This window comes from Pseudophryne corroboree, chromosome 11 (genome assembly GCF_028390025.1).
Source record: "Pseudophryne corroboree isolate aPseCor3 chromosome 11, aPseCor3.hap2, whole genome shotgun sequence".
NCBI lineage: Eukaryota > Metazoa > Chordata > Amphibia > Anura > Myobatrachidae > Pseudophryne > Pseudophryne corroboree.
Window position 1 is genome coordinate 155699735 of NC_086454.1, and position 24966 is coordinate 155724700.

A 24966-nucleotide genomic window follows, 5' to 3' on the forward strand; every position below is an offset into this window, starting at 1 on the left:
GACACCTTGTAGAAAGATGTTTACAGACGCAAATAGAGACAAACGTCTTTGAAAATACGTTTACCACACAGATACCTGCACTGTTAGTGCAGATGAACGCAGTTTTCCATCCCATCCCGTTTAACAGAATACGGGTACTTGAAGTATGATGTTGGAAACTTCCGAGGTTTACAACCTATGTAAGCACACGAAATGTTTTAATAATGAGCTGCCTTAAGCGGCTTACTATTTCGTTACATGGTTGGTATAACCGATACTGTAATGCTCTATTTTTTTAAGAGGGCGGTCTTATGGAACGCTTCACGAATTTGCGTGTCATCCTTGCGCAGGGGCCATGCTAATCTTCTCTGTATCGTTCCAATTTTAGTATATGTGCTGCCGAAGCGAGCACTGAACCCTCACCCCGTCAACCGCAGCTGCGGTACATAGATAATAGGTACATAGGTAACTATGGGTAAAAGAACGTTCCCTGATGTAACAGGTTGGACGTATTATGAGCGGGCCAAGATCGTGTGCAAGTATTCCTTGAAAAATCGAGAAGCAAACTTCTCCGAAACCCATGAGATACCACGAGTATGACTGTGACGAACTGTCTTCTGATCCGTTTTGGCAACGAAGAGAGAAGCGGAAAATGGTGGAGCCCGATACACGATGCTGAATGACCCCATGAATGTGATGTACACATACTGAGCTTTTGTAATTGTGTCGAGATGCCATCATGTATACTTGAGGGTAACTCCCTTCTGTGGACTCACATATGAAACACTTCTGGATTTAATGTCCAGTTCCAAGATCCAAACCCTGACGGGTGAGATCGTCTGTCTAACAGATGTCCACTCACGGATGGATCTCTTGACATTTTCACATAATGGCGTTCTGAGCCATTGAAGATTTGAGTTACCTGCCGCATTGCCATGCGGCTTCTTGGTTCTCACTGGTTGTTGAGTATGCAACTGCCGTTGCTTTGGTTGACTGCTTAAGGGCAGCGTGAGCCAGGCATGAAAAACAAAATTACATGAAACTCACGGTTGTTCCTCTCCACAGAAATCTTTAGCAAAAAGCGAAAGATTTATTCGTTCTGAAGAGAAACCAGAGTCTATCCGTGGTCAGACTGAAAGCGAATCCTTTATCGCATTGTAAAATGCACAGAGTTCTAGGACATGTATTGACAGCAATCTGTCGTGTTTTAGAACCTTTGCGCTGATTGTAACTACAAATCCTGACTCTCTGCGACTGTCGTCCAGAGTATATGCACCCTTGTCCCTCTGTGGGAAACGCGAGTGAAGGGTGGGGACCTAAATTGAAAACACATCTTTATTCTTAATAGGTGAATACACCAATGTACCGCTAGTGTGCGTGTTTTGCACTAATTACTAGATGTACTTTCTTGCTGGTGTAGTAGGTAAAAGTCTTTGATTTACCGTATTTATAATCTTACCTAGGAATTGACATCCTTTAGACAAAATTAGATGCGATTGTTTGCGAACTTGATCTGCTATCGCAGTATACCTTAGTAGCGCAAGTTAGAGGAACTTTGTTAATACATAGTTCTTATGTGAGATGAGCTATCATCCCAACATCACATTGGTAAATACCGGAAGCGATAAGCAACGGTAGACATGAAGATCAAATGCAATTATGCAATTTTGTGGCTCCAATAAGCAAATACTAACTGCAGAAAAGCCATTTTCTAACTGTAGTAAATGACTTGCTTATTGATATAGCAACGGAGCTGTTTGGTTTTGCTCAAACAGAGGGGAATAAGTAACTCTGACACTGTTGGCGTACTATTGCCTGGTTTATAAGCCAGCAAAGACTAAATGATCACCTGCCAAACCCTTCGACAGAAGCAGTTTTGTACTTTAAGCTGTAAATAGCTGAGACATATATGAGTTGAAGTCATGAAACCTCGCAAATGTAACATGTAAAGACCCGCTTCCACAATTGTAAAAGAGGTCATCAAACCACTGGTTTGCTGACTGTAACGTCCTGTCGTTACAAGTCTAATGGCTGACTATCATAAAGGGATAAAACGCCGTTACAAGTATACTGTATGCGCTAATGGCTGAATATCATGAAGGGATAAAATGCCGTTACAAGCATATCAAATTTAGGAGCAAACAAGCTCTGGCCTTGTCGCGCTTTACTAGCGACAATGAAAATAACCGGCGTTAGCAGAAGCTTTACAGATATACTCTGCAGCTTCTTTTAACAGTGATCGGCATGGTTTCATACATAGCTTCTAGTGACCCAAATGTATCTTGGGTTTTTATAATGTTTGACAGAAACGCATATACCAATGGCGGATCGCATTCTTTTGGAAACGATTATGTATGATTGTCCAAAACCCCGCACTATCTGAGTGCTGGAGTAATGTACCGTTCTTACTCGTAGTTATTGGTGTGAGATTTGACCTATAATCGTGCATTAAATTATAAGACCAGTGAAATAAACCCTCTGGTACCCAAAGGGAAATTGGCCCTTTGGAAAAACTGTCTTTTGTTAGAGCTGGCGGAGTAACTCCGAGACTCCGATTACCGCTCTTTTAATTTGAATTGCCACTGTAATATTTTTAAAAGTATTTTTAGTCTGCACTAGAGCCTTATTCGCTATGTAGACAGACAACATAATTGGCAACAGACAGACACTTGCACGATTATATGGCACATATATATATATATATATATATATATATATATATATATATATATGTTATTGCTGAACAGCATATTTATATGAAACTCATGGTTGTTTCTCTGTACGGAAATCTTTAGGAAGCTAAAGTGATCTTTATGTGAAAAGCAGTTCACATGGGCATATGAAACCCGAACCAAATTCCTATTAACACCCCTGCGCCTTCCGGTGGCTTAAAGATGTAGGGCAGGAATGTTCTAGAATTAACCTGACCTAAAAATTTCCACTAACACCCCTGCGCCTCCTTGTGGAGCAGAGGTGTATGGCCGGAATGTATAACTGGAAAAACAACAATGATTGAAATGGGCGTCATGCCATGCTTTTCCAGAAAATCACAGTACAGGTTACCTGCTGCAGTTTTAATATAGGCTTAATAGCCTATTATACAGATTATACAGTGATAATACAGGTGTATGTAAAATACATGCATTTAGTTAGCCTCTATTAATGCTGGCTGTTTCAGCCTCCAGCTTCTCATCTGTGATGGGGCTTCTGCTGTAAGCTCCTTGCAGATGTAGATTCTTCCAGCTCTTTGTCTCATCCTGGCTGTGACAGAGCTTCTTTCTGTAAGCTCCGTTCAGTTTGCAGGAGACAGTGGCTGCCTGTGGCTGTGAGGGTGCTCTTTGTGAGGACCGACACGCCATGCGCTTGCTTATAGCGCCTATGGCTGTGAGGGTGCTCTTTGTGAGGACCGACACGCCATCCGCTGCCTTGCAGCGGCACCATCCCGGACCCATGTTTTTCCTAAACTGGGACGGGAAGTGTAAAAATTAAAAATAAAAATAAAAATCTTCTGAAATGTGGCCTTGCCACAAGCCGATGTTCATCTGTGAGCACCGAAAAAACACTGGCAAAGTACACTGAGGTACTTGGGGATATGGAGGGGGGGGAGGGTCCTAAATTTGAATATTCAGTGCCTTTGTTCGGCTACGCCCGTCCATATCCCAAGAGTACTCCAGTGACCCCTAGTGGATGATAAAGAAAGAGGGAACATTTCATCTGCTATAGTAGGAACAGGGCTATGAGAGTGTGTGGATGTTCCTCAACATTGGATAATCTTTTCTGGAATCCCAAATATTCACCGACTGTAGCATCTCCTTTTATTTGACATCTTCTTGTGTAAATAGACAAATTAATTTCACTTTCTCATTTGATTTAAATCTTGCTCTGACATTTGCTGGAATTGTACTATTCTTATTTACTTTCCGGAGCATCTACTTTAGTGCCTATGCAGCCTCCGTATTTAATCCTGCTACTGCAAAATACACCTTCTAAGGTGACAGTGTTCCTATTTCTCACATCTAAAAAGATGGCTCTGGTATCTGCTTTGGTAGTTGGAGAGGAAGAGGTTTCCATTCAGATCTACTTTCAAAATGATACCACCATCACCACCTGAATGACTCCACTATAGTTTGACTTTGAAGAATTTAGACAGGTGGCGGAGAGGAAACCTCCATGGTAAGTTTGTGTAATACAGTGAAAAACCAAACTTGCTGCACAATGATACAGAGTAATTATAACATAGAAACTGTGCAGCATTTGCTAGTTGTGGTGCCACGGGTGAATAATGCTGCTTACCGCACATTTACTTCACAATTCAATCACAACCTGATTTCACATATTGAACCTTAAGAACGTAGGTCACAAATTCTTTTTCCTATAATTCTTTAATTTTGTACATGGCTGTCATGTACAGATAACTCAGTCACTCATTAAAACAACAACAATTTAACAAAAACACGTTTATTAAACATTTCACAGTGAGCTAGTTTGACTTTATACAGGTTGTCTTTTGTGACACAAATAATCAAAATTATTACAATGCGTGGACAAATTAGAAGAACTGTACGGAAAACTGAGGATTGACGGTTCCCAATTATGCAGTAATATATTGAATATTTTCTGAATTTTTTACAATTATATGGTATACATGTATTGCATGGGCTGAAAGCATGATCTGCCAGTATTTCCAAAAGAATGCATTTCTCACCGCAGACCAACCCTTTCTGCTGCAAGAGCACAATTTGCAGATGAATGAGTACTGGGCATTCTTAACAGCATAGATATACATAGAGGATCTAAAGACAAACACAGTGCAGCCATAAAATGAACAAGGGTAATAAAGATCCAGGACGAATACCTCAACACAAATTTGGTAAAAGCAGTGGTACACCCAGCAGAGGAATTACTATGCAAAGCATTCTGCAGTCCTGTGTTTAAATGAAACAATCACACACACACTACCTCACAGAAACTCTAGATGCTGGAACATGCCCTCAACATACAAGAAATGTAGGATAAGCAGGGTAGGGATTACACCACCCCATCCTTATACAAATATTCCATCACATCTCCTCTCATACTATTATCTTGTCCCCCACCATAAGATCAATTGCTGGTCAGTCAGCAATCACTACTTGTAAACGCACACACTCCATTTGATAATGCTCTTCCCATAGAACAGGTGACCCAGCTTCTACACACATAGAACACTCACAAATCATTATATAACTTGCCCAAAACAAACCAACCACTGGGTTCCTCTCCCTATAGGAGGAAATAGAAGGCCATTTTGTCCCAATTTACCCTGATGTTAACCAACCCTTACTTCTTCCATGCTGGTTACAATAGAAAGCAAGGTTAACACATGTAAATATTGTACAAAATAATTAACACTAATAGTACTGGTCTCAAATCAGCCTTCTTGTTCCAAGTGTCATAAGATTCCTATACAAACATTGTCTTATGACCTCCTCTTTAAACTTCCCAAAACAATCAAAATGTATCCATAATCCACATGCATACACAACACGCCCACCCTCCATTCATACGCATTATGACCCACCCATCCTCCACTCATACACACCTTGACCCTATCACACCCCCATACGCATCATGACCCTCCCACCCCCATTCATACACGTCATGACCCTCCCACCCCCATTCATACACGTCATGACCCTCCCAACCCCCATACACGTCATGACCCTCCCACCTCCATTCATACACGTCATGACCCTCCCACCCCCATTCATACACGTCATGACCCACCCACCCCCATTCATACACGTCATGAACCTCCCACCCCCATTCATACACGACTTGTTCCTCCTTATTCTCCCTTCATACATAACCATGAAACCCCTCCTCCCCCAATCCCCTATTCATGCACATGACCCCCCCCCTACACATAAAACAAGTCCAACCCCATTCACATACATGGACCAAACCCCAATCCCATTTCTTTACAAATTAACCCTCATCCACACATTCATACACAATGGACAATCCCCCAAATTCATATACAGTATATCACCCCCCCCCCCCCCCCCCCCCAATATACAGAATTACAATCCCCATCTATACACACGTTACAAAATGTAGACGCAAATGATGTAATTTTTCTTGGAAGGCCTTGCACAGTACATACACATCTACCCACCCAGAACAGATGACCCATTCCGAAACCCTGCCTTATGCCCACCCCCCCAAGACACACATAAAAAGGTATGACTCTTTCAAGTTTCTAAATCTTTCAATCTTTTCTTAAAGAAACAAAACAACTAAGAAAAAGCAACTACTTAGGCAGATTAAAACTTGCTCAGTTATAATAATAATAATAATAATAATAATAATAATAAAAAAAAAAAACGTAAAAGATAAATCAGGTCATATATGCCAACACATTCTTGGATGCAAGTTTCAGTAAGACTAGGACCAGTGCATTAGAATGTTAATGACAAATTCTTCCATAGACGCAGTTTAAAACTTTCTTCTTGCAAACCTATCGGATGAAAAGGTTTTATTTTGAAATACTTATATGTAGAATATTTATACAAAATGATAATATGAAAAACGAGAACCACTGACAAATTAATCTGGAAAATAAACATAATATTTAAAATAACCTCTATGTTATGGAATTTTGCAAGTATACTATAGCACTGTTCCTGGCATCACTGCACATTTTTTCACATATAAATTTGTTTAATTAACAAATGATAATTCCATGTACTGATATGAATACAAAATAATGAAGCCATAGGTAATCACTGTTGTGGGATGCTGGCCAATTAAAAAAACAAAACCGAATAGCCCAATGCTTTTGGGGCAAACACACAACTGGTTTATTTGACTAGTGAGAGATTCTGAGCCTACACGATACAAAGTGGTTCTTGTAGCCCATTTCCAATGTTTTGCCAAAGCAATCTTGGACATTCTCAGGGAAATGAATGTTACTTTGATGATTTGACAATAAAAGAGTATTTTCTTACGGAAGAAATATTTAGCAGAGCAGAAAGATCGGTAGCTGGGGAGAGCCGTGTTGAAGCCTCCACATGGGAGTAAATGTGAATGATTCCTGTGTTGCAGATTGTTGCAAACAAAAATCCAAAACTATCCTTACATCGTCTTGTGAAGTTACAAATAAATAAGGCGGCAAGAAGAGGGTGCACAATCCATAGGTTTTCCAGGGGAAAGAGACCATTCCGCTTTGATTCTAAACAGTAAGATGTGGTTTAATGATACAACTGGGACTGAAATGCCCAGTGCAATGGGAACTCTACAAGCAGGACCCAGCATCTATAGATATCAGTCTTTAGTGTGCACTCCATTGCTGTAAAAAGTCAACAAACATGGTGGAAAGTCACTTGATGAAGGCAACGCTTGGAATTTTCCCCTCTGTCTGCAAAGAAAAAAAATAGATTGTGGTATTGTATAAATGGCAAAGCGTCGGCATCATAGACAGATGCAAATACAGTAAGATCCTAAAATCCTTACCTTTAGTTTCATAAAAATCTGCGCCGACTGCTCAAAATCCCAACCATTGTCTTGGAGACACCTGTAGAGAGACAGGGTAGTAAGAGGCCAGATTCTGAAATAATTAAAGCATCCTCTTCTTACCACTCATTGTTTCTGCCTTTAATACCTAATTCAGATTTTCAGAATGGTGAGGTTAATGCTGTGGATTGATCTTGGCACCTCCAAGGACTTAAGTTGGTGTGTCAATTTCTGAATGCTTCTCTGTTCTCACCCTGTCACAACTTAAAAAGAAGAACCCTTCTCTTGACTTCCCCCTTTTTGCCCTCTTTCAGGCCCACAGTTTTATCACCCAAGTGTTATCAATTTTCTAAAGCCTGCTGATTTATCTTGTTCTTTTGATAATGCAGTGAGACTGAGACCCCAAGCTAAACAACTAGTTTCTTCACATTACTTCTCAGGGCATACTAAACCCCTAAACTGCAGTTTCTGACGGGAGCTTCCGATAATTCAAATTGTTTTAAATGTTCCACTACAGATGTAGATCTCTTACATTGTATGTGGACAAGTCCAGCAGTACAGTCCTTTTGGACAGATGTTCAAACCTACATCAACAATGGTCTTGGCATAACATTTACGGTGCATATGACATGGGCCTTTTGGAATTAAAACACACCCTCAGCCCCCTGGACTTGTTCGAAAGGTGAACGATTATTTTTGGCCCATATTGCTGCGGCATCCCCAAATAAAAATAAAAAACAACAAACTTTTTTTTTTTTGGGGGGGACGACAATAAAAGAACTTCTCTCTACTTCCCTTATTTCCTTGGTATACCTATACCAAATGGATTGGATAGAATGCTCCACTGATACTGAATCTCGGGCTGAAAAATTCTTATTTAGCTACCTTCCTGTCCACTAAGGACAACATGGAGGTAGTAGCCAGAGGGTCCCCCCATTCTAGGCCAGGCCACTTATAGCAAAACATGCCGATTTTTAATTGTCATAATTCTTCAATGTGTATATTTCCCTTGTAGTATTAGTTCCCTCTGTTCCTTTTTGGGATATTGTTGTTGAAAGATAAACCTCTAAATTACTATCCTCTGTCACTTTTCTTTACGTATACCTTTACTCAAAAGTGCTTGATGTTTACTCATGTACTGTTCGCCTGATTGGAGTAAACCTTTCTGTTTTTTGGCTAACATGTTATAGTCTATGCCATGTCATTTGTCAACATGCGGTGTGTTTTTTCTCAATTTAAAAATAAATAAATAAAATCCTTTTCTGAAGCGTGAAGAAATAATAAGTATTTACTCACCGGTAATTCTATTTCTCGTAGGCCGTAGTGGATGCTGGGGACTCCGTAAGGACCATGGGGAATAGACGGGCTCCGCAGGAGACTGGGCACTCTAAAGAAAGATTCAGTACTATCTGGTGTGCACTGGCTCCTCCCTCTATGCCCCTCCTCCAGACCTCAGTTAAGGAAATTGTGCCCGGAAGAGCTGACATTACAAGGAAAGGATTTTGGAATCCAGGGTAAGGGGCCCTACACATTTCCCGATGCGCCGCCGAGGTGCCCGACGGCCGATGAGCGACCCGGCGGCGGGGAGGGGGGGGGAGTGAAGTTTCTTCACTCCCCCCGTCACGCGGCTGCATTGAAGTGCAGGCAAATATGGACGAGATCGTCCATATTGGCCTGCATGCACAGCCGAGGGGAGACCAGCGATGAACGAGCGCGGGGACACGCATCGTTCATCGCTGGAGTCTCCACACTGAAAGATATGAACGAGTTCTCGTTCATTTATGAACGAGATCGTTCATATCTTTCAGAAAATCGGCCAGTGTGTAGGGCCTATAAGACTCATACCAGCCACACCAATCACACTGTACAGCTTGTGATAAACTTACCCAGTTAACAGTATGAACAACAACTGAGCATCACTCAACCGATGCTACATAACCATAACCCTTTGTTAAGCAATAACTATATACACGTATTGCAGAAAGTCCGCACTTGGGACGGGCGCCCAGCATCCACTACGGACTACGAGAAATAGAATTACCGGTGAGTAAATTCTTATTTTCTCTAACGTCCTAGTGGATGCTGGGGACTCCGTAAGGACCATGGGGATTATACCAAAGCTCCCAAACGGGCGGGAGAGTGCGGATGACTCTGCAGCACCGAATGGGCAAACACAAGGTCCTCCTCAGCCAGGGTATCAAACTTGTAGAATTTAGCAAATGTGTTTGAACCCGACCAAGTAGCAGCTCGGCAAAGCTGTAATGCCGAGACCCCTCGGGCAGCCGCCCAAGAAGAGCCCACTTTCCTTGTGGAATGGGCTTTCACTGATTTCGGCTGCGGCAATCCCGCCACAGAATGAGCCTGCTGAATCGTGTTACAGATCCAGTGAGCAATAGTTTGCTTTGAAGCAGGAGCACCCAGCTTGTTGGATGCATACAGGATAAAGAGTGAGTCAGTCTTCCTGACTCCAGCCGTTCTGGTTACATAAATCTTCACAGCCCGGACTACGTCCAGCAACTTGGAGTCCTCCAAGTCACGAGTAGCCGCAGGCACCACAATAGGTTGGTTCAAATGAAAAGATGACACCACCTTTGGCAGAAACTGCAGACGAGTCCGCAATTCTGCCCTGTCCATATGGAAAACCAGATAGGGGCTTTTACAAGACAAAGCCGCCAATTCTGACACACGCCTAGCTGAAGCTAAGGCCAACAGCATGACCACTTTCCACGTGAGATACTTTAGTTCCACTGTCTTAAGTGGCTCAAACCAGTGGGATTTCAGGAAATCCAACACCACGTTAAGATCCTAAGGTGCCACTGGTGGCACAAAAGGGGGCTGAATATGCAGCACTCCCTTAACAAACGTCTGAACCTCAGGCAGTGAAGCCAGTTCTTTTTGAAAGAAGATGGATAGGGCCGAAATCTGGACCTTTGTGGACCCTAATTTTAGGCCCACAGTCACAGCTGACTGTAGTAAGTGCAGGAATCGACCCATTGGAATTCCTCTGTAGGGGCCTTCCTGGCCTCACACCAAGCAACATGCTTTGCTGTCACGTCCTTCCTAGCCTTTATCAGCGTAGGAATAACTTAATCCGGAATGCCCTTTTCTGCTAGGATCCGGCGTTCAACTGCCATGCCGTCAAACGCAGCCGCGGTGAGTCTTGGAACAGACAGGGCCCCTATTGCAACAGGTCCTGTCTGAGAGGCAGAGGCCATGGTTCCTCTGTGAGCATTTCTTGCAGTTCCGGGTACCAAGTCCTTCTTGGCCAGTCCGGAACAATGAGTATTGTTTTCACTCTTCTTTTCCTTACGATTCTCAGTACCTTGGGTATGAGAGGAAGAGGAGGAAACACATAGACCGACTGGAACACCCACGGTGTTACCAGTGCGTCCACAGCTATCGCCTGAGGGTCCCTTGACCTGGCGCAATACCTTTTTAGCTTTTTGTTGAGGCGGGACGCCATCATGTCCACCTGTGGCAGTTCCCACCGGCTTGCAATCTGCGTGAAGACTTCTTGATGAAGTCCCCACTCTCCCGGGTGGAGGTCATGCCTGCTGAGGAAGTCTGCTTCCCAGGTGTCCACTCCCGGAATTAACACTGCTGACAGTGCTTGCACGTGATTCTCCGCCCAACGATGAATCCTGGTTGCTTCCGCCATTGCCACTCTGCTTCTTGTGCCGCCCTGGTGGTTTACATGAGCCACTGCGGTGATGTTGTCTGACTGAATCAGCACCGGTTGGTTGCGAAGCAGAGGCTCCGCTTGACTCAGGGCGTTGTATATGGCCCTTAGTTCCAGGATATTTATGTGCAGACAAGCCTCCTGACTTGACCACAACCCTTGGAAGTTTCTTCCCTGAGTGACTGCCCCCCATCCTCGGAGGCTCGCATCCGTGGTCACCAGGACCCAGTCCTGTATGCCGAACCTGCGGCCCTCAAGAAGGTGAGCACTCTGCAGCCACCACAGAAGAGACACCCTGTACCTGGGGGACAGGGTGATCAGCCGATGCATCTGAAGATGCGATCCGGACCACTTGTCCAACAGATCCCACTGAAAGATCCTCGCATGGAACCTGCCGAAGGGAATGGCTTCGTATGATGCCACCATCTTTCCCAGGACTCGCGTGCAGCGATGCACCGACACCTGTTTCGGTTTTAAGAGGTCTCTGACTAGAGTCACGAGCTCCTGAGCCTTCTCCGCCGGGAGAAACACCTTCTTTCTTCTGGTCTGTGTCCAGAATCATGCACAGAAAGGGCAGACGCGTCTTAGGAATCAGCTGCGATTTTGGGATATTCAGAATCCAGCCGTGCTGTTGCAACACTTCCGGAGAGTGTGCTACGCTGATCAGCAACTGCTCTCTGGACCTCGCCTTTATGAGGAGATCGTCCAAGTATGGGATAATTGTGACTCCTTGCTTTCTCAGGAGCACCATCATTTCCGCCATTACCTTGGTAAATATTCTCGGTGCCGTGGAAAGCCCAAACGGCAATGTCTGGAATTGATGATGACAGTCCTGTACCACAAATCTGAGGTACTCCTGATGAGGTGGATAAATGGGGACATGCAAGTAAGCATCCTTGATGTCCAGAGACACCATAAAATCCCCCTCTTCCAGGCTTGCAATGACCGCTCTGAGCGATTCCATTTTGAACTTGAATTTCTTCAGATAAATGTTCAGGGATTTTAAATTCAAGATGGGTCTGACCGAACCGTCCGGTTTCGGTACTACAAACATAGTGGAATAGTAACCCCTTCCCTGTTGAAGGAGAGGAACCTTTACAACCACCTGCTGGAGGTATAACTTGTGAATTGCTGCCAGCACTACCTCCCTTTCCATGGGGGAAGCTGGCAAGGCTGATTTTAGGTAACGGTGAGGGGGCGTCACCTCGAATTCCAGTTTGTATCCCTGAGACACAACTTGTATAGCCCAAGGATCCACCCGTGAGCGAACCCACTGGTGGCTGAAATGTCGGAGACGCGCCCCCACGTCTCCGCCTGTGGAGCACCAGCGTCATGCAGTGTATTTAGTGGAAGCCGGGGAGGACTTTTGTTCCTGGGAACTAGCTGCGTGGTGCAGCCTCTTTCCTCTACCCCTGCCAAGAAAGGATGCACCTCTGACTTTCTTGCTCTTTTGCGAACGAAAGGACTGCATTTGGTAATACGGTGCTTACTTAGGCTGTGGGGGGACATAAGGCAAGAAATTTAACTTCCCAGCCGTAGCTGTGGAAACTAGGTCTGAGAGACCGTCCTCACCCTTATAAGGTAAAACCTCCATGTGTTTTTTAGAGTCGGTATCCCCTGTCCATTGCCGAGTCCATAAGACCCTTCTGGCAGAAATGGACATTGCATTTACTCTAGAGCCCAGCAGGCAAATGTCCCTCTGGGCATCCCGCATATATAGGACAGCGTCCTTGATATGTGCCAGGGTCATTAGAACAGAGTCCCTGTACAGGGTATCTAACTCCTCAGACAGAGTATCCATCCATGCTGCTACCGCACTACACATCCATGCCGAAGCAATTGCTGGTCTCAGCAGCGTACCAGAATGTGTGTAAACAGACTTCAGGATAGCTTCCTGCTTTCTATCCGCAGGATCCTTTAAGGCGGCCGTATCCTGAGACGGCAGGGCCACCTTCTTAGATAAGCGTGTCAACTCCTTGTCTACCCTGGGGGAGGATTCCCAGCGTAACCTGTCCGTTGGCGGGAAAGGATACACCATCAGCAATCTCTTGGAAATTACTACCTTCCTATCAGGGGAATCCCATGCTTTTTCACATAATTCATTCAATTCATGTGACGGGGGAAAAGCCACTTCTTGCTTTTTCTCCCCATACATATAAATCCTCTTGTCAGGGACAGGATTTTCCTCAGAAATGTGTAACACATCCTTCATTGCCACAATCATGTAGCGGATGACTTTAGTCATTTTAGGCTGCAACCTTGCATCATCGTTATCGACACTGGAATCAGATTCAGTGTCAACTAACTGGGATATTGGGCGCTTTTGAGACCTTGACGGCCTCTGCGCTGTGGGAGCAGGCATGGGTTGAGACCCCGACTGTCCCAAGGCTACAGCTTTATCCAATCTGTTATGTAAGGAGCTTACATTATCATTTAACACCTTCCACATATCCATCTAATCAGGTGTCGGCCCCGACGGGGGCGACACCACATCTATTTGCACTTGTTCTGCCTCCACGTATCCTTCCTCATCAAACATGTCGACACAGGCGTATCGACACTCCGCACACACACACACACACACACAGGAAACGCTGACTGAGGACAGGACCCCACAAAGGCTTTTGAGGAGACAGAGAGAGAGTATGCCAGCACACACCCCAGCGCTATATAACCCAGGGATTGCACTGTACCTTAGTGTTTACCCAGTAGCTGCTGTTTTTTATATTATATATATATATATATATATATATATATATATATATATATATATATATATATATATATATATCTGCGCCTAAATTTATGTGCCCCCCCCCCCCCCCCCCTCTCTTTTTTACCCTCTATTGCACCTGTATACTGCAGGGGAGAGCCTGGGGAGCGTCCTTCCAGCGGAGCTGTGAAGAGAAAATGGCGCTGGTGTGCTGAGGAAGAAGGCCCCGCCCCCTCAGCGGCGGGCTTCTGTCCCGCTTCTCATGTGTAAAAATGGCGGGGGCTCGCACATATATACAGTACCCGATTGTATATATGTATACTTTTGCCGTCAGGTATCTTAATTGCTGCCCAGGGCGTTCCCCCCCCCCCCCCCCCCCCTGCGCCCTGCACCCTACAGTGACCGGAGTGTGTGGGTGTGCTGCGGGAGCAATGGCGCACAGCTGCAGTGCTGTGCGCTACCTTAAGTGAAGACAGGAGTCTTCTGCTGCCGATTTTGATGTCTTCTTGCTTCTGCTGCTTCTGTACTTCTGGCTCTGCGAGGGGGACGGCGGCGCGGCTCCGGGAACGGACGATCGGGGTTAGGTACCTGTGTTCGATCCCTCTGGAGCTAATGGTGTCTAGTAGCCTAAGAAGCGCAACTTAGCTGCAGTGAGTAGGTTTGCTTCTCTCCCCTCAGTCCCACGTAGCAGAGAGTGTTGCCAGCAGAAGCTCTCTGAAAATAAAAAACCTGACAAAATACTTTCTTTTCTAGCAAGCTCAGGAGAGCCCACTAGGAGCACCCAGCTCTGGCCGGGCACAGATTCTAACTGAGGTCTGGAGGAGGGGCATAGAGGGAGGAGCCAGTGCACACCAGATAGTACTGAATCTTTCTTTAGAGTGCCCAGTCTCCTGCGGAGCCCGTCTATTCCCCATGGTCCTTATGGAGTCCCCAGCATCCACTAGGATGTTAGAGAAAAATAAAAATTTTCCACCAAGAAAAAAGCCAATAAAACAAAACAACTTACTTCTGAGACCACTCTGCGTTCATGCCAGAAAACAGAGTGAATGCCTGCACCATTTCCTGGGGTACTTGAGCCAACACGGGCACAGGGCTGCTGGAAGGAGTAGGAGCTGGTGTGGCAAAGGCTTTACGAATCTCTTCTGTGCTGGCGTTCCTTATGAACTGTTCATCATTTACCAACAGGAGCCTAGTAATGAAGAGAAGATTTCGGTTACTAGAAGGAGAAGACACCAAGCGTGCTCAATGTTTTAGTTACTCTTGAGCAAGTATTGAACAGACAAAGTCACAGCCCAATATACTCGTATACCAAACCCAGACAGAAACCACAAAGGATAAAATAAACACAATCAAAGTCTACCTAATGTATACAGTTTACTCTACACTTATGCATGCCTATAGTCAATTATTTTACACTAAACGATTTCATTTTAAATCCAATCAACTTCAGGCAATTATTGTATCCTCATAATATGCACAGAACCTACCTACTTTTCCTAGACCAATGCAAACAGTACTTTCTAATACTGTACATAATACACACGCAAGTCTATTTACATTTATGACTGTATTAAAGAGGAGACTCAGACTTACCCTCCGTCAACTCCTGGTACAGCTATAAACACCCGACTGAAAGCACGTACTGTTTCATTTGATTGTCCCTCCACTGAAAAAAACAGATAAAATGTTAACATAACAGATACAGTGTCACTTATCTTGTTAAAATGAGTCCTTTAAGCGCACTTCTTATATACACTCATTTACTGATTACTTTTACACCCTCGGTTATGAAAAAAGAGGATTTTGGTACTTACCGATAAATCCATTTCTCTGAATCCTCTAGGGGACACTGGAGTCCTATACAGTAGGGGTGTGAAGCCTTGAACCGGAGGTGTGGCACAATCTAAAATTAGCATTGCCTGCACAGCCGGCTCCTCCCCCTTCACATCCCTCTGTTTGAAAAATTTGACTGACAGAATAGGACATGACACTATAGCACATGGCGAGGAACCGAACCGTACAACATATCAAACAGCGGCCAAGAACTCTTAACCGAATAAGTAACGCTGTTTGTACGAACTGTTTAAAACCAGAACTTTGAACACAGCAGGTTGACAGCACCGAGGCGGGCGTCCAGTGTCCCCTAGAGCATTCAGAGAAATGGATTTATCGGTAAGTACCAAAATCCTCTTTTCTCTTTCATCCACTAGGTGACACTGGAGTCCTATACAGTAGGGGACGTCCCAAAGTTTTCCCCCAGGGAGGGAGTGCTGTCGGTGGCCTGCAAAACTAAACGTCCGAACTTAGATTCTCCGGACGCAAAAGTATCAAACTTGTAAAATTTCGCGAACGTGTGGGCTGAAGACCACGTCGCCGCTCTGCAAAGTTGAGTCGTGGAAGCACCCCTGGCAGCCGCCCACGAGGCACCCACTGATCGGGTAGTATGAGCTTCGTCTGAACTGGAACCTGTTTGCCACAGGATATAGAAGCTTGCCGAATGGCAAGTCTAATCCATCTAGACAGAGTCTGCTTAGATGCCGGCCAACCCTTCTTTGGCCCATCATAAAGAACAAACAAATGGTCCGACTTTCTGAAAGGCGACGTAACCTGTACGTATACCCTTAAAGCTCGGACAACATCCAATGACACGTCCTCATCTGTGATCCCCTGGAAAGATGGGACCACTATTGGCTGGTTTACGTGAAAACCCCGAAACCACCTTCGGAAGAAAGTCTGCTCTTGTACGGAGTTCCGCCCTATCCTCATGAAAAACTAAGAAAGGACTCTTACAGGATAAGGCTCCCAACTCAGAAACCTGCCTAGCCGAAGCCAAGGCCAGTAATAACGTGACCTTCCAAGAGAGATATTTCAGGTCTGTTCTGGTCAACGGCTCAAACGTCGGTGACTTCAAATATTCTAACACCAAATTTAAGTCCCATGGTGCCGTGGGAGGATGAAAAGGGGGTTGAATCCTCAGAACCCCCTGTAAAAAGGTTTGAATCTCTGGCAAGGATGCTAACCGCTGTTGAAAAAGGATGGAGAGAGCCGAAATCTGAACCTTCAGAGAGCCCAGTCTGAGGCCTCCCTCTAGACCGGCCTGAAGGAAAAGTAGAAGTAGAGATAAATGGAAGTTCGTTGAATTCCATCCCCGCTCCTGACACCAAGCCATGTACACAGTCTCCAAATCCTGTAGTAGTGCCTGGCTATGACTGGCTTCCTAGCGGCAATCATTGTAGGAATGGCCGTTCGTGGAATCCCTCTGTTTCTTAAGATCCGGGTTTCAATAGCCACGCCGTCAAACGCAGCCTGTTCAGGTCGGGGTGTAGGAACGGTCCCTGAGATAGCAGGTCCTCTCTCTGTGGTAACCTCCAAGGATCTTCCGCAAGTAACCCCCGCAGGTCGGAGTACCAACTCCTGCGGGGCCAATCCGGTGCGATTAGAATGGCCCACGCTCGTTCCCGTTTTACCCTTTTTAGAACCCTGGGTATGAGTGGAAATGGGGGAAATATGTAAACCCTCCTGTAACACCAAGGAAGTGTTAATGTGTCCACTCCTTCTGCTGCTGGATCTCGAGTCCTTGACACATATCTGGGTAGCTGATGGTTTTGTTGAGACGCCATTAGGTCCACCTGAGGCAGACCCCATCTTCTCACAATCATGTTGAAAATCAGTGGATGAAGGCACCACTCTCCCGGATGCATGTCCTGGCGACTGAGGTAATCTGCTTTCCAGTTCTCCACACCTGGAATGAACACTGCCGAGAGAATGATGTCTCGTCTTTCTGCCCACAACAAGATCTTTGTGGCTTCCTTTAACGCCATCCTGCTCTTTATTCCTCCTTGACGGTTTATGTAAGAAGTCGTCGTGACATTGTCTGACTGAATCCTGATGTGTTGTTTCATGACTAGGTCTTCTGCTAAGAGAAGTGCATTGTAAACTGCTCTTAGTTCGAGGAGATTTATGGGTAGTTTGCTCTCCTGTAGCGTCCACCGTCCTTGAAACTGATGGTCCTCTAGGACGGCTCCCCAACCTCTGAGACTGGCGTCCGTCGTCAGGATCCTCCAATCCCAAATGCCGCATTTCTTGCCGGCTGCAAGGTTCTTGTGTAACGACCACCATATCAAGGAGACCCGTACTTGTGGTTGAAGTCGGATTCTCCGATGGAGAAGCCAGTGCGAACCTGCTCCCTGAGCAATGAGGTTTATTTGTAATGGTCGGGAATGAAGTCTGCCGTACTGGAGAGCTTCGAATGACTCCACCATCTTCCCGAGAAGTTGCACACAGAGGTGCAGAGAAACGGTTTGCGTCCTCAGTACTTGAGCCACTAATCTCTGTAGGTCCTGGACCTTGTTCTCTGGTAGGAACACACGTAATAGGACCGTGTCCAAGATGAGACCGAGGAATTGAATCCGTTGAGTCGGTATGAGGTTGGACTTTTGGAAGTTGACAATCCATCCATGTTGTATTAGAAATTGATGGGATGTCTGAACATCCTTGAGCAGTCGATTCTGCGATGGAGCCTTGATCAGTAAATCGTCCAGATAAGGTATAATCGTGACCCCCAACAGTCTCAGTCCTGCAACCATGATCGCCATGATCTTTGTGAAAATTCTTGGGGCTGATGCTAGACCGAACGGCAAGGCCCGGAATTGGTAGTGATCCGCCACCAGTGCGAACCTTAAGTAAGCCTGGTGAGGAGTCCAGATTGGAATATGCAGATATGCATCCTTTATGTCCATGGATACCATGAACTCGTCCTGTTCTAAGCCTGCAATGACTGATTGGATTGATTCCACCTTGAATTTGTAGAATCTTAAAAACTGGTTGAAAACTTTTAAATTGAGTATTGGTCTGACAGTCCCGTCCGGCTTTGGCACGACAAAAAGATTGGAATAGAACCCCGTTCCTCTCTGAGAAGCGGGAACCAGAATAATGACCTCTGCTTGTAGCAATTTGAGAATTGCTGCCCGTAGTGCCCCTGCTTTTTGAGGGCACCGAGGCAATCCTGTTGTAAAAAACTGACTGAGGCCTCTGTTGAAATTCCAGCTTGTATCCCTGAGAGATTAAGTTGTTCACCCAAAGTTCTGGTGAGGTTTTGGCCCAGATGTCCTGAAAACCTTCCAGTCGGCCGCCCACCAAGGGGGACCCCAGGTGAGCTGGGAGGCCGTCATGCCACGGTCTTGTCGGCAGGCTTATTCTGCTTTCTGGTTGTTGCCTGCGAGCGGCCTCTACCTCTGCCCCCGCGTGCTTGTGTACCGAAACCCCTACCTCGGGCTCGAAAGGACTGATCTAAATGAAGTAAACGCTGGTCCCGAATAACCTCTCCTAGTTTGTGGAGCTGTTCTCGTATAAGGGATGGGCAGAAAAGTGGACTTCCCCGCTGTAGCCTGCAAAATCCACTTGTCCAACTCTGGTCCGAACAGCATTTCACCCCCAAAGGGGATGGCTTCTACTGCCTTCTTGGTGTCAGAGTCTCCTTGCCATTCTCTGAGCCATAAAATCCTTCTAGCCGATATAGCCGATGCAGATATGCGCGATGCTATTCTGCTAACATCCTTAGAAGCCTGACACAAGTATGAAGCAGATTCTCGAATGTGTTCCGCCAGTTGGGTAATCTCCTCTAAGATATTTTCCTCCTCAATAGCTTGTACAATACGTCCAGACCATGCACCCATGGCCTTGTTAACCCAAGCACAGACGATTGCAGGCCTCTGCGCTGCGCCAGCTGCTACGAAAATTTACTTTAACGCTGTGTCAACCTTACGGTCTGACGCATCTTTTAAAGTAGTTACGTTAGGAATTGGTAAGATTGTCTTCTTTGACAACCTTCCTAGGGAAGCATCCACTACCGGCGCATTCTCCCACTTGTCCATTACACCCTTAGGTAGGGGATAAGTCATCTTAAACCGTTTCGGAAATTTAAATCGTTTGTCAGGCTGTTTCCAAGCCTCCTCCATATGAGACTGGAGGGATTTAGGGATGGGAAACACTGCTGAACGCGGTTTTTGGGATTCGAACAAATCGAAATCTTCCGGCTCCCGTATTTCCTCTACCTGAAAGTTTAAGATCTCCTTTACCGCGTCAATTAAGGAGTCCAGACCAGAGATTGCCGTGTCCTCCTCTGGAAAGCCGGCATCTATGTTAGGTTCAATTAACTCACCTTCCTTTGTATCAAGAAGAAAACCCTGTTCCTCCTCTGATTCCGGTATAATAGGAAGCGTTCTCTTAACGGCCTTGCGCACACTCGTTTCTGCGTGTGCGGGCGGCGTTAACTTGATGAGAAATTCCTCCATCGTCTTTGAGAATCCCGCAGCCCATTCCGATTGCTGCTTGCGCGATTCTGCCATCTCCTTAGAGATTCTATTAGCAAGGTTGTCTTCCCATGCCTTAGCCAGAGCACTGCTCCCAGGTGGATCGTCCTTGTCTAAGCAGGAGTCGCACACCCCGGAGCTGCCAACCCGCGTGCTCTTCTTGTTACATTTCGTACAAACATAACAGGTCTTGGTTGCCTTAGACATGTTGCTTTTAAACCCCTTATCAGGGTATTACGCAGCGCTTTCACCCTTTAAACTAGGAAGAGAAAGACTGGGAGATGACGGAAGCGAAGGTATTGGATCCGGCTGGAATTACCTGTCCTTTTGTTATGGAAAAGGATCAAGGCAAAATATTTTTACATGAAAAAATTAAATAAAAATTAACCAAAAATATAAAAAATAAAACACCAGCCGACTCGCAACCCTCACACCCCAACTGTTAAATCAGCTACGATGTTAGAGTTGGTATTCGCTTGCTTCCGTGTATTTTTTTCAGGATCTTTGAAACAGAAGTCCCTTGAAAATATAATAAGTAAAATATGATTACTTTCCAGGAGATCCTCACATATATAATTTACACCAGCAGAGGGAGCTCTTAGCATAAAGAACCCTCTACTAATATCAATATAGCCACATATCCAGTCAGAGCAGCAGGGGGAGCTATTTCTAAAGACTCTTCCTCTATGTTTTCCCCGTTGGAGGGGGGAGGGGACGGTGAGGGCATGCATCTTCTCCGACTGGCGCCATAAATATTAAACATGGCCCCCACTAGAAGTTGAAAGTACTAACTTTTATGGTTTGCGCAGCCCATTCTCTATATAATTAACTGACCCTTTCTGTCTATATCGCCGCGCGCTGCCGAAAACTCCTCAGCCGTGCAGCGCGCTCTCTCTCTCTCCCCCTCCCGCTGGCTTGCGAACGCCGGGACCGCTGTGAGAAGCTTCCTTAGCGGCGTCTGTACACCGCCTCTCTCTTCTTCTGCAGCGCGCCGCTCCGTCTCCCCCTGCACACAGGAAGGACAAACAGAGCCCAGCGCTGCACCAGCTCCCGCGCGCCGGCTGCTGACCTCAGTTCTATGAAGAGGGGGGTCTTTAGTAATACTACACAGCAAGTGTAAAGAGATGAAAAAAAAATAAAAAAATTATATATATATATATATATATATATATATATATATATATATAATAAGAATTTACTTACCGATAATTCTATTTCTCGGAGTCCGTAGTGGATGCTGGGGTTCCTGAAAGGACCATGGGGAATAGCGGCTCCGCAGGAGACAGGGCACAAAAAGTAAAAGCTTTTCCAGATCAGGTGGTGTGCACTGGCTCCTCCCCCTATGACCCTCCTCCAGACTCCAGTTAGGTACTGTGCCCGGACGAGCGTACACAATAAGGGAGGATTTTGAATCCCGGGTAAGACTCATACCAGCCACACCAATCACACCGTACAACTTGTGATCTAAACCCAGTTAACAGTATGATAACAAAAGGAGCCTCTGAAAGACGGCTTCCTACAACAATAACCCGATTTTTGTAACAATAACTATGTACAAGTATTGCAGAATAATCCGCACTTGGGATGGGCGCCCAGCATCCACTACGGACTCCGAGAAATAGAATTATCGGTAAGTAAATTCTTATTTTCTCTATCGTCCTAGTGGATGCTGGGGTTCCTGAAAGGACCATGGGGATTATACCAAAGCTCCCAAACGGGCGGGAGAGTGCGGATGACTCTGCAGCACCGAATGAGAGAACTCCAGGTCCTCTTTTGCCAGGGTATCAAATTTGTAAAATTTTACAAACGTGTTCTCCCCCGACCACGTAGCTGCTCGGCAGAGTTGTAATGCCGAGACCCCTCGGGCAGCCGCCCAAGATGAGCCCACCTTCCTTGTGGAATGGGCATTTACATATTTTTTTTTTTTCTGTGGCAAGCCTGCCACAGAATGTGCAAGCTGAATTGTACTACAAATCCAACGAGCAATAGTCTGCTTAGAAGCAGGAGCAACCAGCTTGTTGGGTGCATACAGGATAAACAGCAAGTCAGATTTCCTGACTCCAGCCGACCTGGAAACTATATTTTCAGGGCCCTGACAACATCCAGCAACTTGGAGTCCTCCAAGTCCCTAGTAGCCGCAGGCACCACAATAAGCTGGTTCAGGTGAAACGCTGACACCACCTTAGGGAGAAACTGGGGACGAGTCCACAGCTTTGCTCTGTCCGAATGGACAATCAGATATGGCTTTGTGAGATAAAGCCGCCAATTCTGACACTCGCCTGGCCGAGGCCAGGACCAACAGCATGGTCACTTTCCATGTGAGATATATCAAATCCACAGATTTGAGTTGTTTAAAACAATGTGATTTTAGGAATCCCAAACTACGTTGAGATCGCCCAGTGCCACTGGAGACATCAAAAAGGGGTTGTATATGCAGTACTCCCTTAACAACTTCTGGACTTCAGGAACTGAAGCCAATTTCTTTCTGGAAGAAAATCGACCGGTCGAAATTTGAACCTTAATGGACCCCAATTTGAGACCCATATACACTCCTGCTTGCAGGAATGTAGGAATTAACCTAGTTGAAATTCTTCCGTGGAGCCTTCCTGGCCTCACACCATGGAACATATTTTCACCTAAGCGGTGATAATGTTGTGCGGTCACCTCCTTCCTGGCTCTGACCAGGGTAGGGATGACCTCTTCCGGAATGCCTTTTTCCCTTAGGATCCGGCGTTCACCCGCCCTGGCGTCAACGCAGCTGCGGTAAGTCATGGAACAGACATGATTCTTGCTGAATCAAGATCCTTTCTAGTATCTCTGGAAGTTCCGGGTACCAAGTTCTTCTTGGCCCAAACCGGAACCACGAGTATAGTTCTTACTCCTCTCCTTCCTATCATTCTCCATACACTGGGTATGAAAGGCAGAGGAGGGAACACATACACCGACTGGTACACCCACGGTGTTACCAGAGCGTCCCAGCTATTGCATGAGGGTCTCTAGACCTGGCGCTTCATGTGGGACGCCATCATAACCACCTTTGGTCTTTCCCAACGGTTTACAAACATGTGGAAACTTCCAGATGAAGTTCCCACTTTTCCGGGTGGAATTCATTTATGCTGAGGAAATCTTCCTAGTTGTCCACTCCCGGAATGAACACTGCTGACAGTGTTATCACATGATCTTTCGCCCAGCGAAGAATCCTTGCTGTCATTGCCCTCCTGCTTCTTGTGCCGCCCCGTCTGTTTACGTGGGCGACTGCCATGATGATGTCCTACTGGATCAGCACCGGTTGACTTTGAAGCAGAGGTCTTCCTAGGCTCAGAGCATCGTAAATTGCCCTTAGCTCCAGTATATTCATGTGGAGAGAAATCTCCAGACTTGACCACACTTCCTTGGAAATTTCTTCCTTGTGTGACTGTTCCCCAGCCTCTCAGGCTGGCATCCGTGGTCACCAGAACACAGTCCTGAATGCTGAATGTGCTGCCCTCTAGAAGAAGAGCACTCTGCAGCCCCCACAGAAGAGACACCCTTGTCCTTGGAGACAGGGTTATCCGCTGATGCATCTGAAGATGCGATCCGGACCATTCGTCCAGCAAATCCCCCTGAAAAGTTTTTGCGTGAGATCTGCCGAATGGAATCGCTTCGTAAGAAGCCACCATTTTTCCCAGGACTCCTGTGCATTGATGCACTGATACTTGGCCTGGTTTTAGGAGGTTTCTGACTAGGTCGGATAACTCCCTGGCTTTCCCCTCCAGGAGAAATACCTCTTTCTGGACTATGCCCAGAATCATTCCTAGGAACAGCAGACGTATCATCGGAAAACAGCTGCGATTTTTGGAATATTTAGAATCCACTCGTGCTGTCGTAGAACTACTTTAGATAGTTCTTTTCCGACCTCCAACTGTTCTCTGGAAACTTGCCCCTTTCAGGATATCGTCCAAGTAAGGGATAATTAAGATGCCTTTCTTCTTTTAAGAATCATCTTTTCGGCCATTACCTTGGTAAAGGCCCGGGGTGCCGTGGATAATTCAACGGCAGCGTCTGAAACTGATATTGACAGTTCTGTATCACGAACCAGAGGTACCCTTGTTGAGAAGGGCAAATTTGGACATGGAGGTAATCCTTGATGTCCAGGGACACCATATAGTCCCCTTTTTTCCGGTTCTCTATCACTGCTTTGAGTGACTCCATCTTGATTTGAACCTTTTTATGTAAGTGTTCAAAGATTTCAGATTTAGACTATGTCTCACCAAGCCGTCTGGCTTCAGTACCACAATATAGTGTGGAAGACAAATACCCTTTTCCTTGTTGTAGGAGGGGTACTTTGATTATCACCTGCTGGAAATACAGCTTGTGAATTTTTTCCAATACTGCCTCCCTGTCGGAGGAAGCCGTTGGTAAAGCAGGCTTCAGGAACCTGCGAGGAAAAAATGTCTCGACTCTCCAATCTGTACCCCTGGGATAATACTTGTACGATCTAGGGGTCAACTTGCGAGTGATCCCACTGCGCGCTGAGACTCTTGAGACTACCCCCCCACTGGTGGAGGGCTTCTTTTCCTGGGAAGGGGCTGCCTGCTGCAGTCTACTTCCCTTTCCTCTATGTCTGGGCAGATATGACTGGCCTTTTGCCCGCTTGCCCACATGGGAACGGAAGGATTGAGGCTGAAAAGACAGTGTCTTTTTCTGCTGAGATGTAACTTGGGGTAAAAAGGTTGGATTTCCCAGCTGTAGCCGTGGCCCCCAGGTCCGATGGACCGACCCCAAATAACTCCTTCCCTTTATACGGCAAT

General features: G+C 45.8%; 1 protein-coding gene and 2 non-coding genes across 4 annotated transcripts in view; all 3 read right to left on the bottom strand.

Annotated features, from left to right (window-relative positions):
* Nucleotides 1-284: 284 nt before the first annotated feature.
* Nucleotides 285-391, bottom strand: LOC134971092 (U6 spliceosomal RNA). The gene has a single exon (XR_010190227.1). It is a non-coding gene; the product is annotated as a U6 spliceosomal RNA (small nuclear RNA).
* Nucleotides 392-983: 592 nt separating this feature from the next.
* Nucleotides 984-1098, bottom strand: LOC134971060 (U5 spliceosomal RNA). The gene has a single exon (XR_010190210.1). It is a non-coding gene; the product is annotated as a U5 spliceosomal RNA (small nuclear RNA).
* Nucleotides 1099-6660: 5562 nt separating this feature from the next.
* NXF1 (nuclear RNA export factor 1) overlaps nt 6661-24966 on the bottom strand; it is a 141784-nt gene continuing 123478 nt past the window's right edge. For both annotated transcript variants that reach the window (XM_063945003.1, XM_063945004.1), the window contains exons 18-21: nt 15459-15531; nt 14872-15054; nt 7474-7534; nt 6661-7378 (exon numbers count right to left, since the gene is read on the bottom strand). In XM_063945003.1, coding sequence (XP_063801073.1) covers nt 7340-7378; nt 7474-7534; nt 14872-15054; nt 15459-15531 — 356 coding nt within the window. In that variant the 3' untranslated portion in view covers nt 6661-7339. The remainder of the gene's footprint in view (nt 7379-7473; nt 7535-14871; nt 15055-15458; nt 15532-24966) is intronic.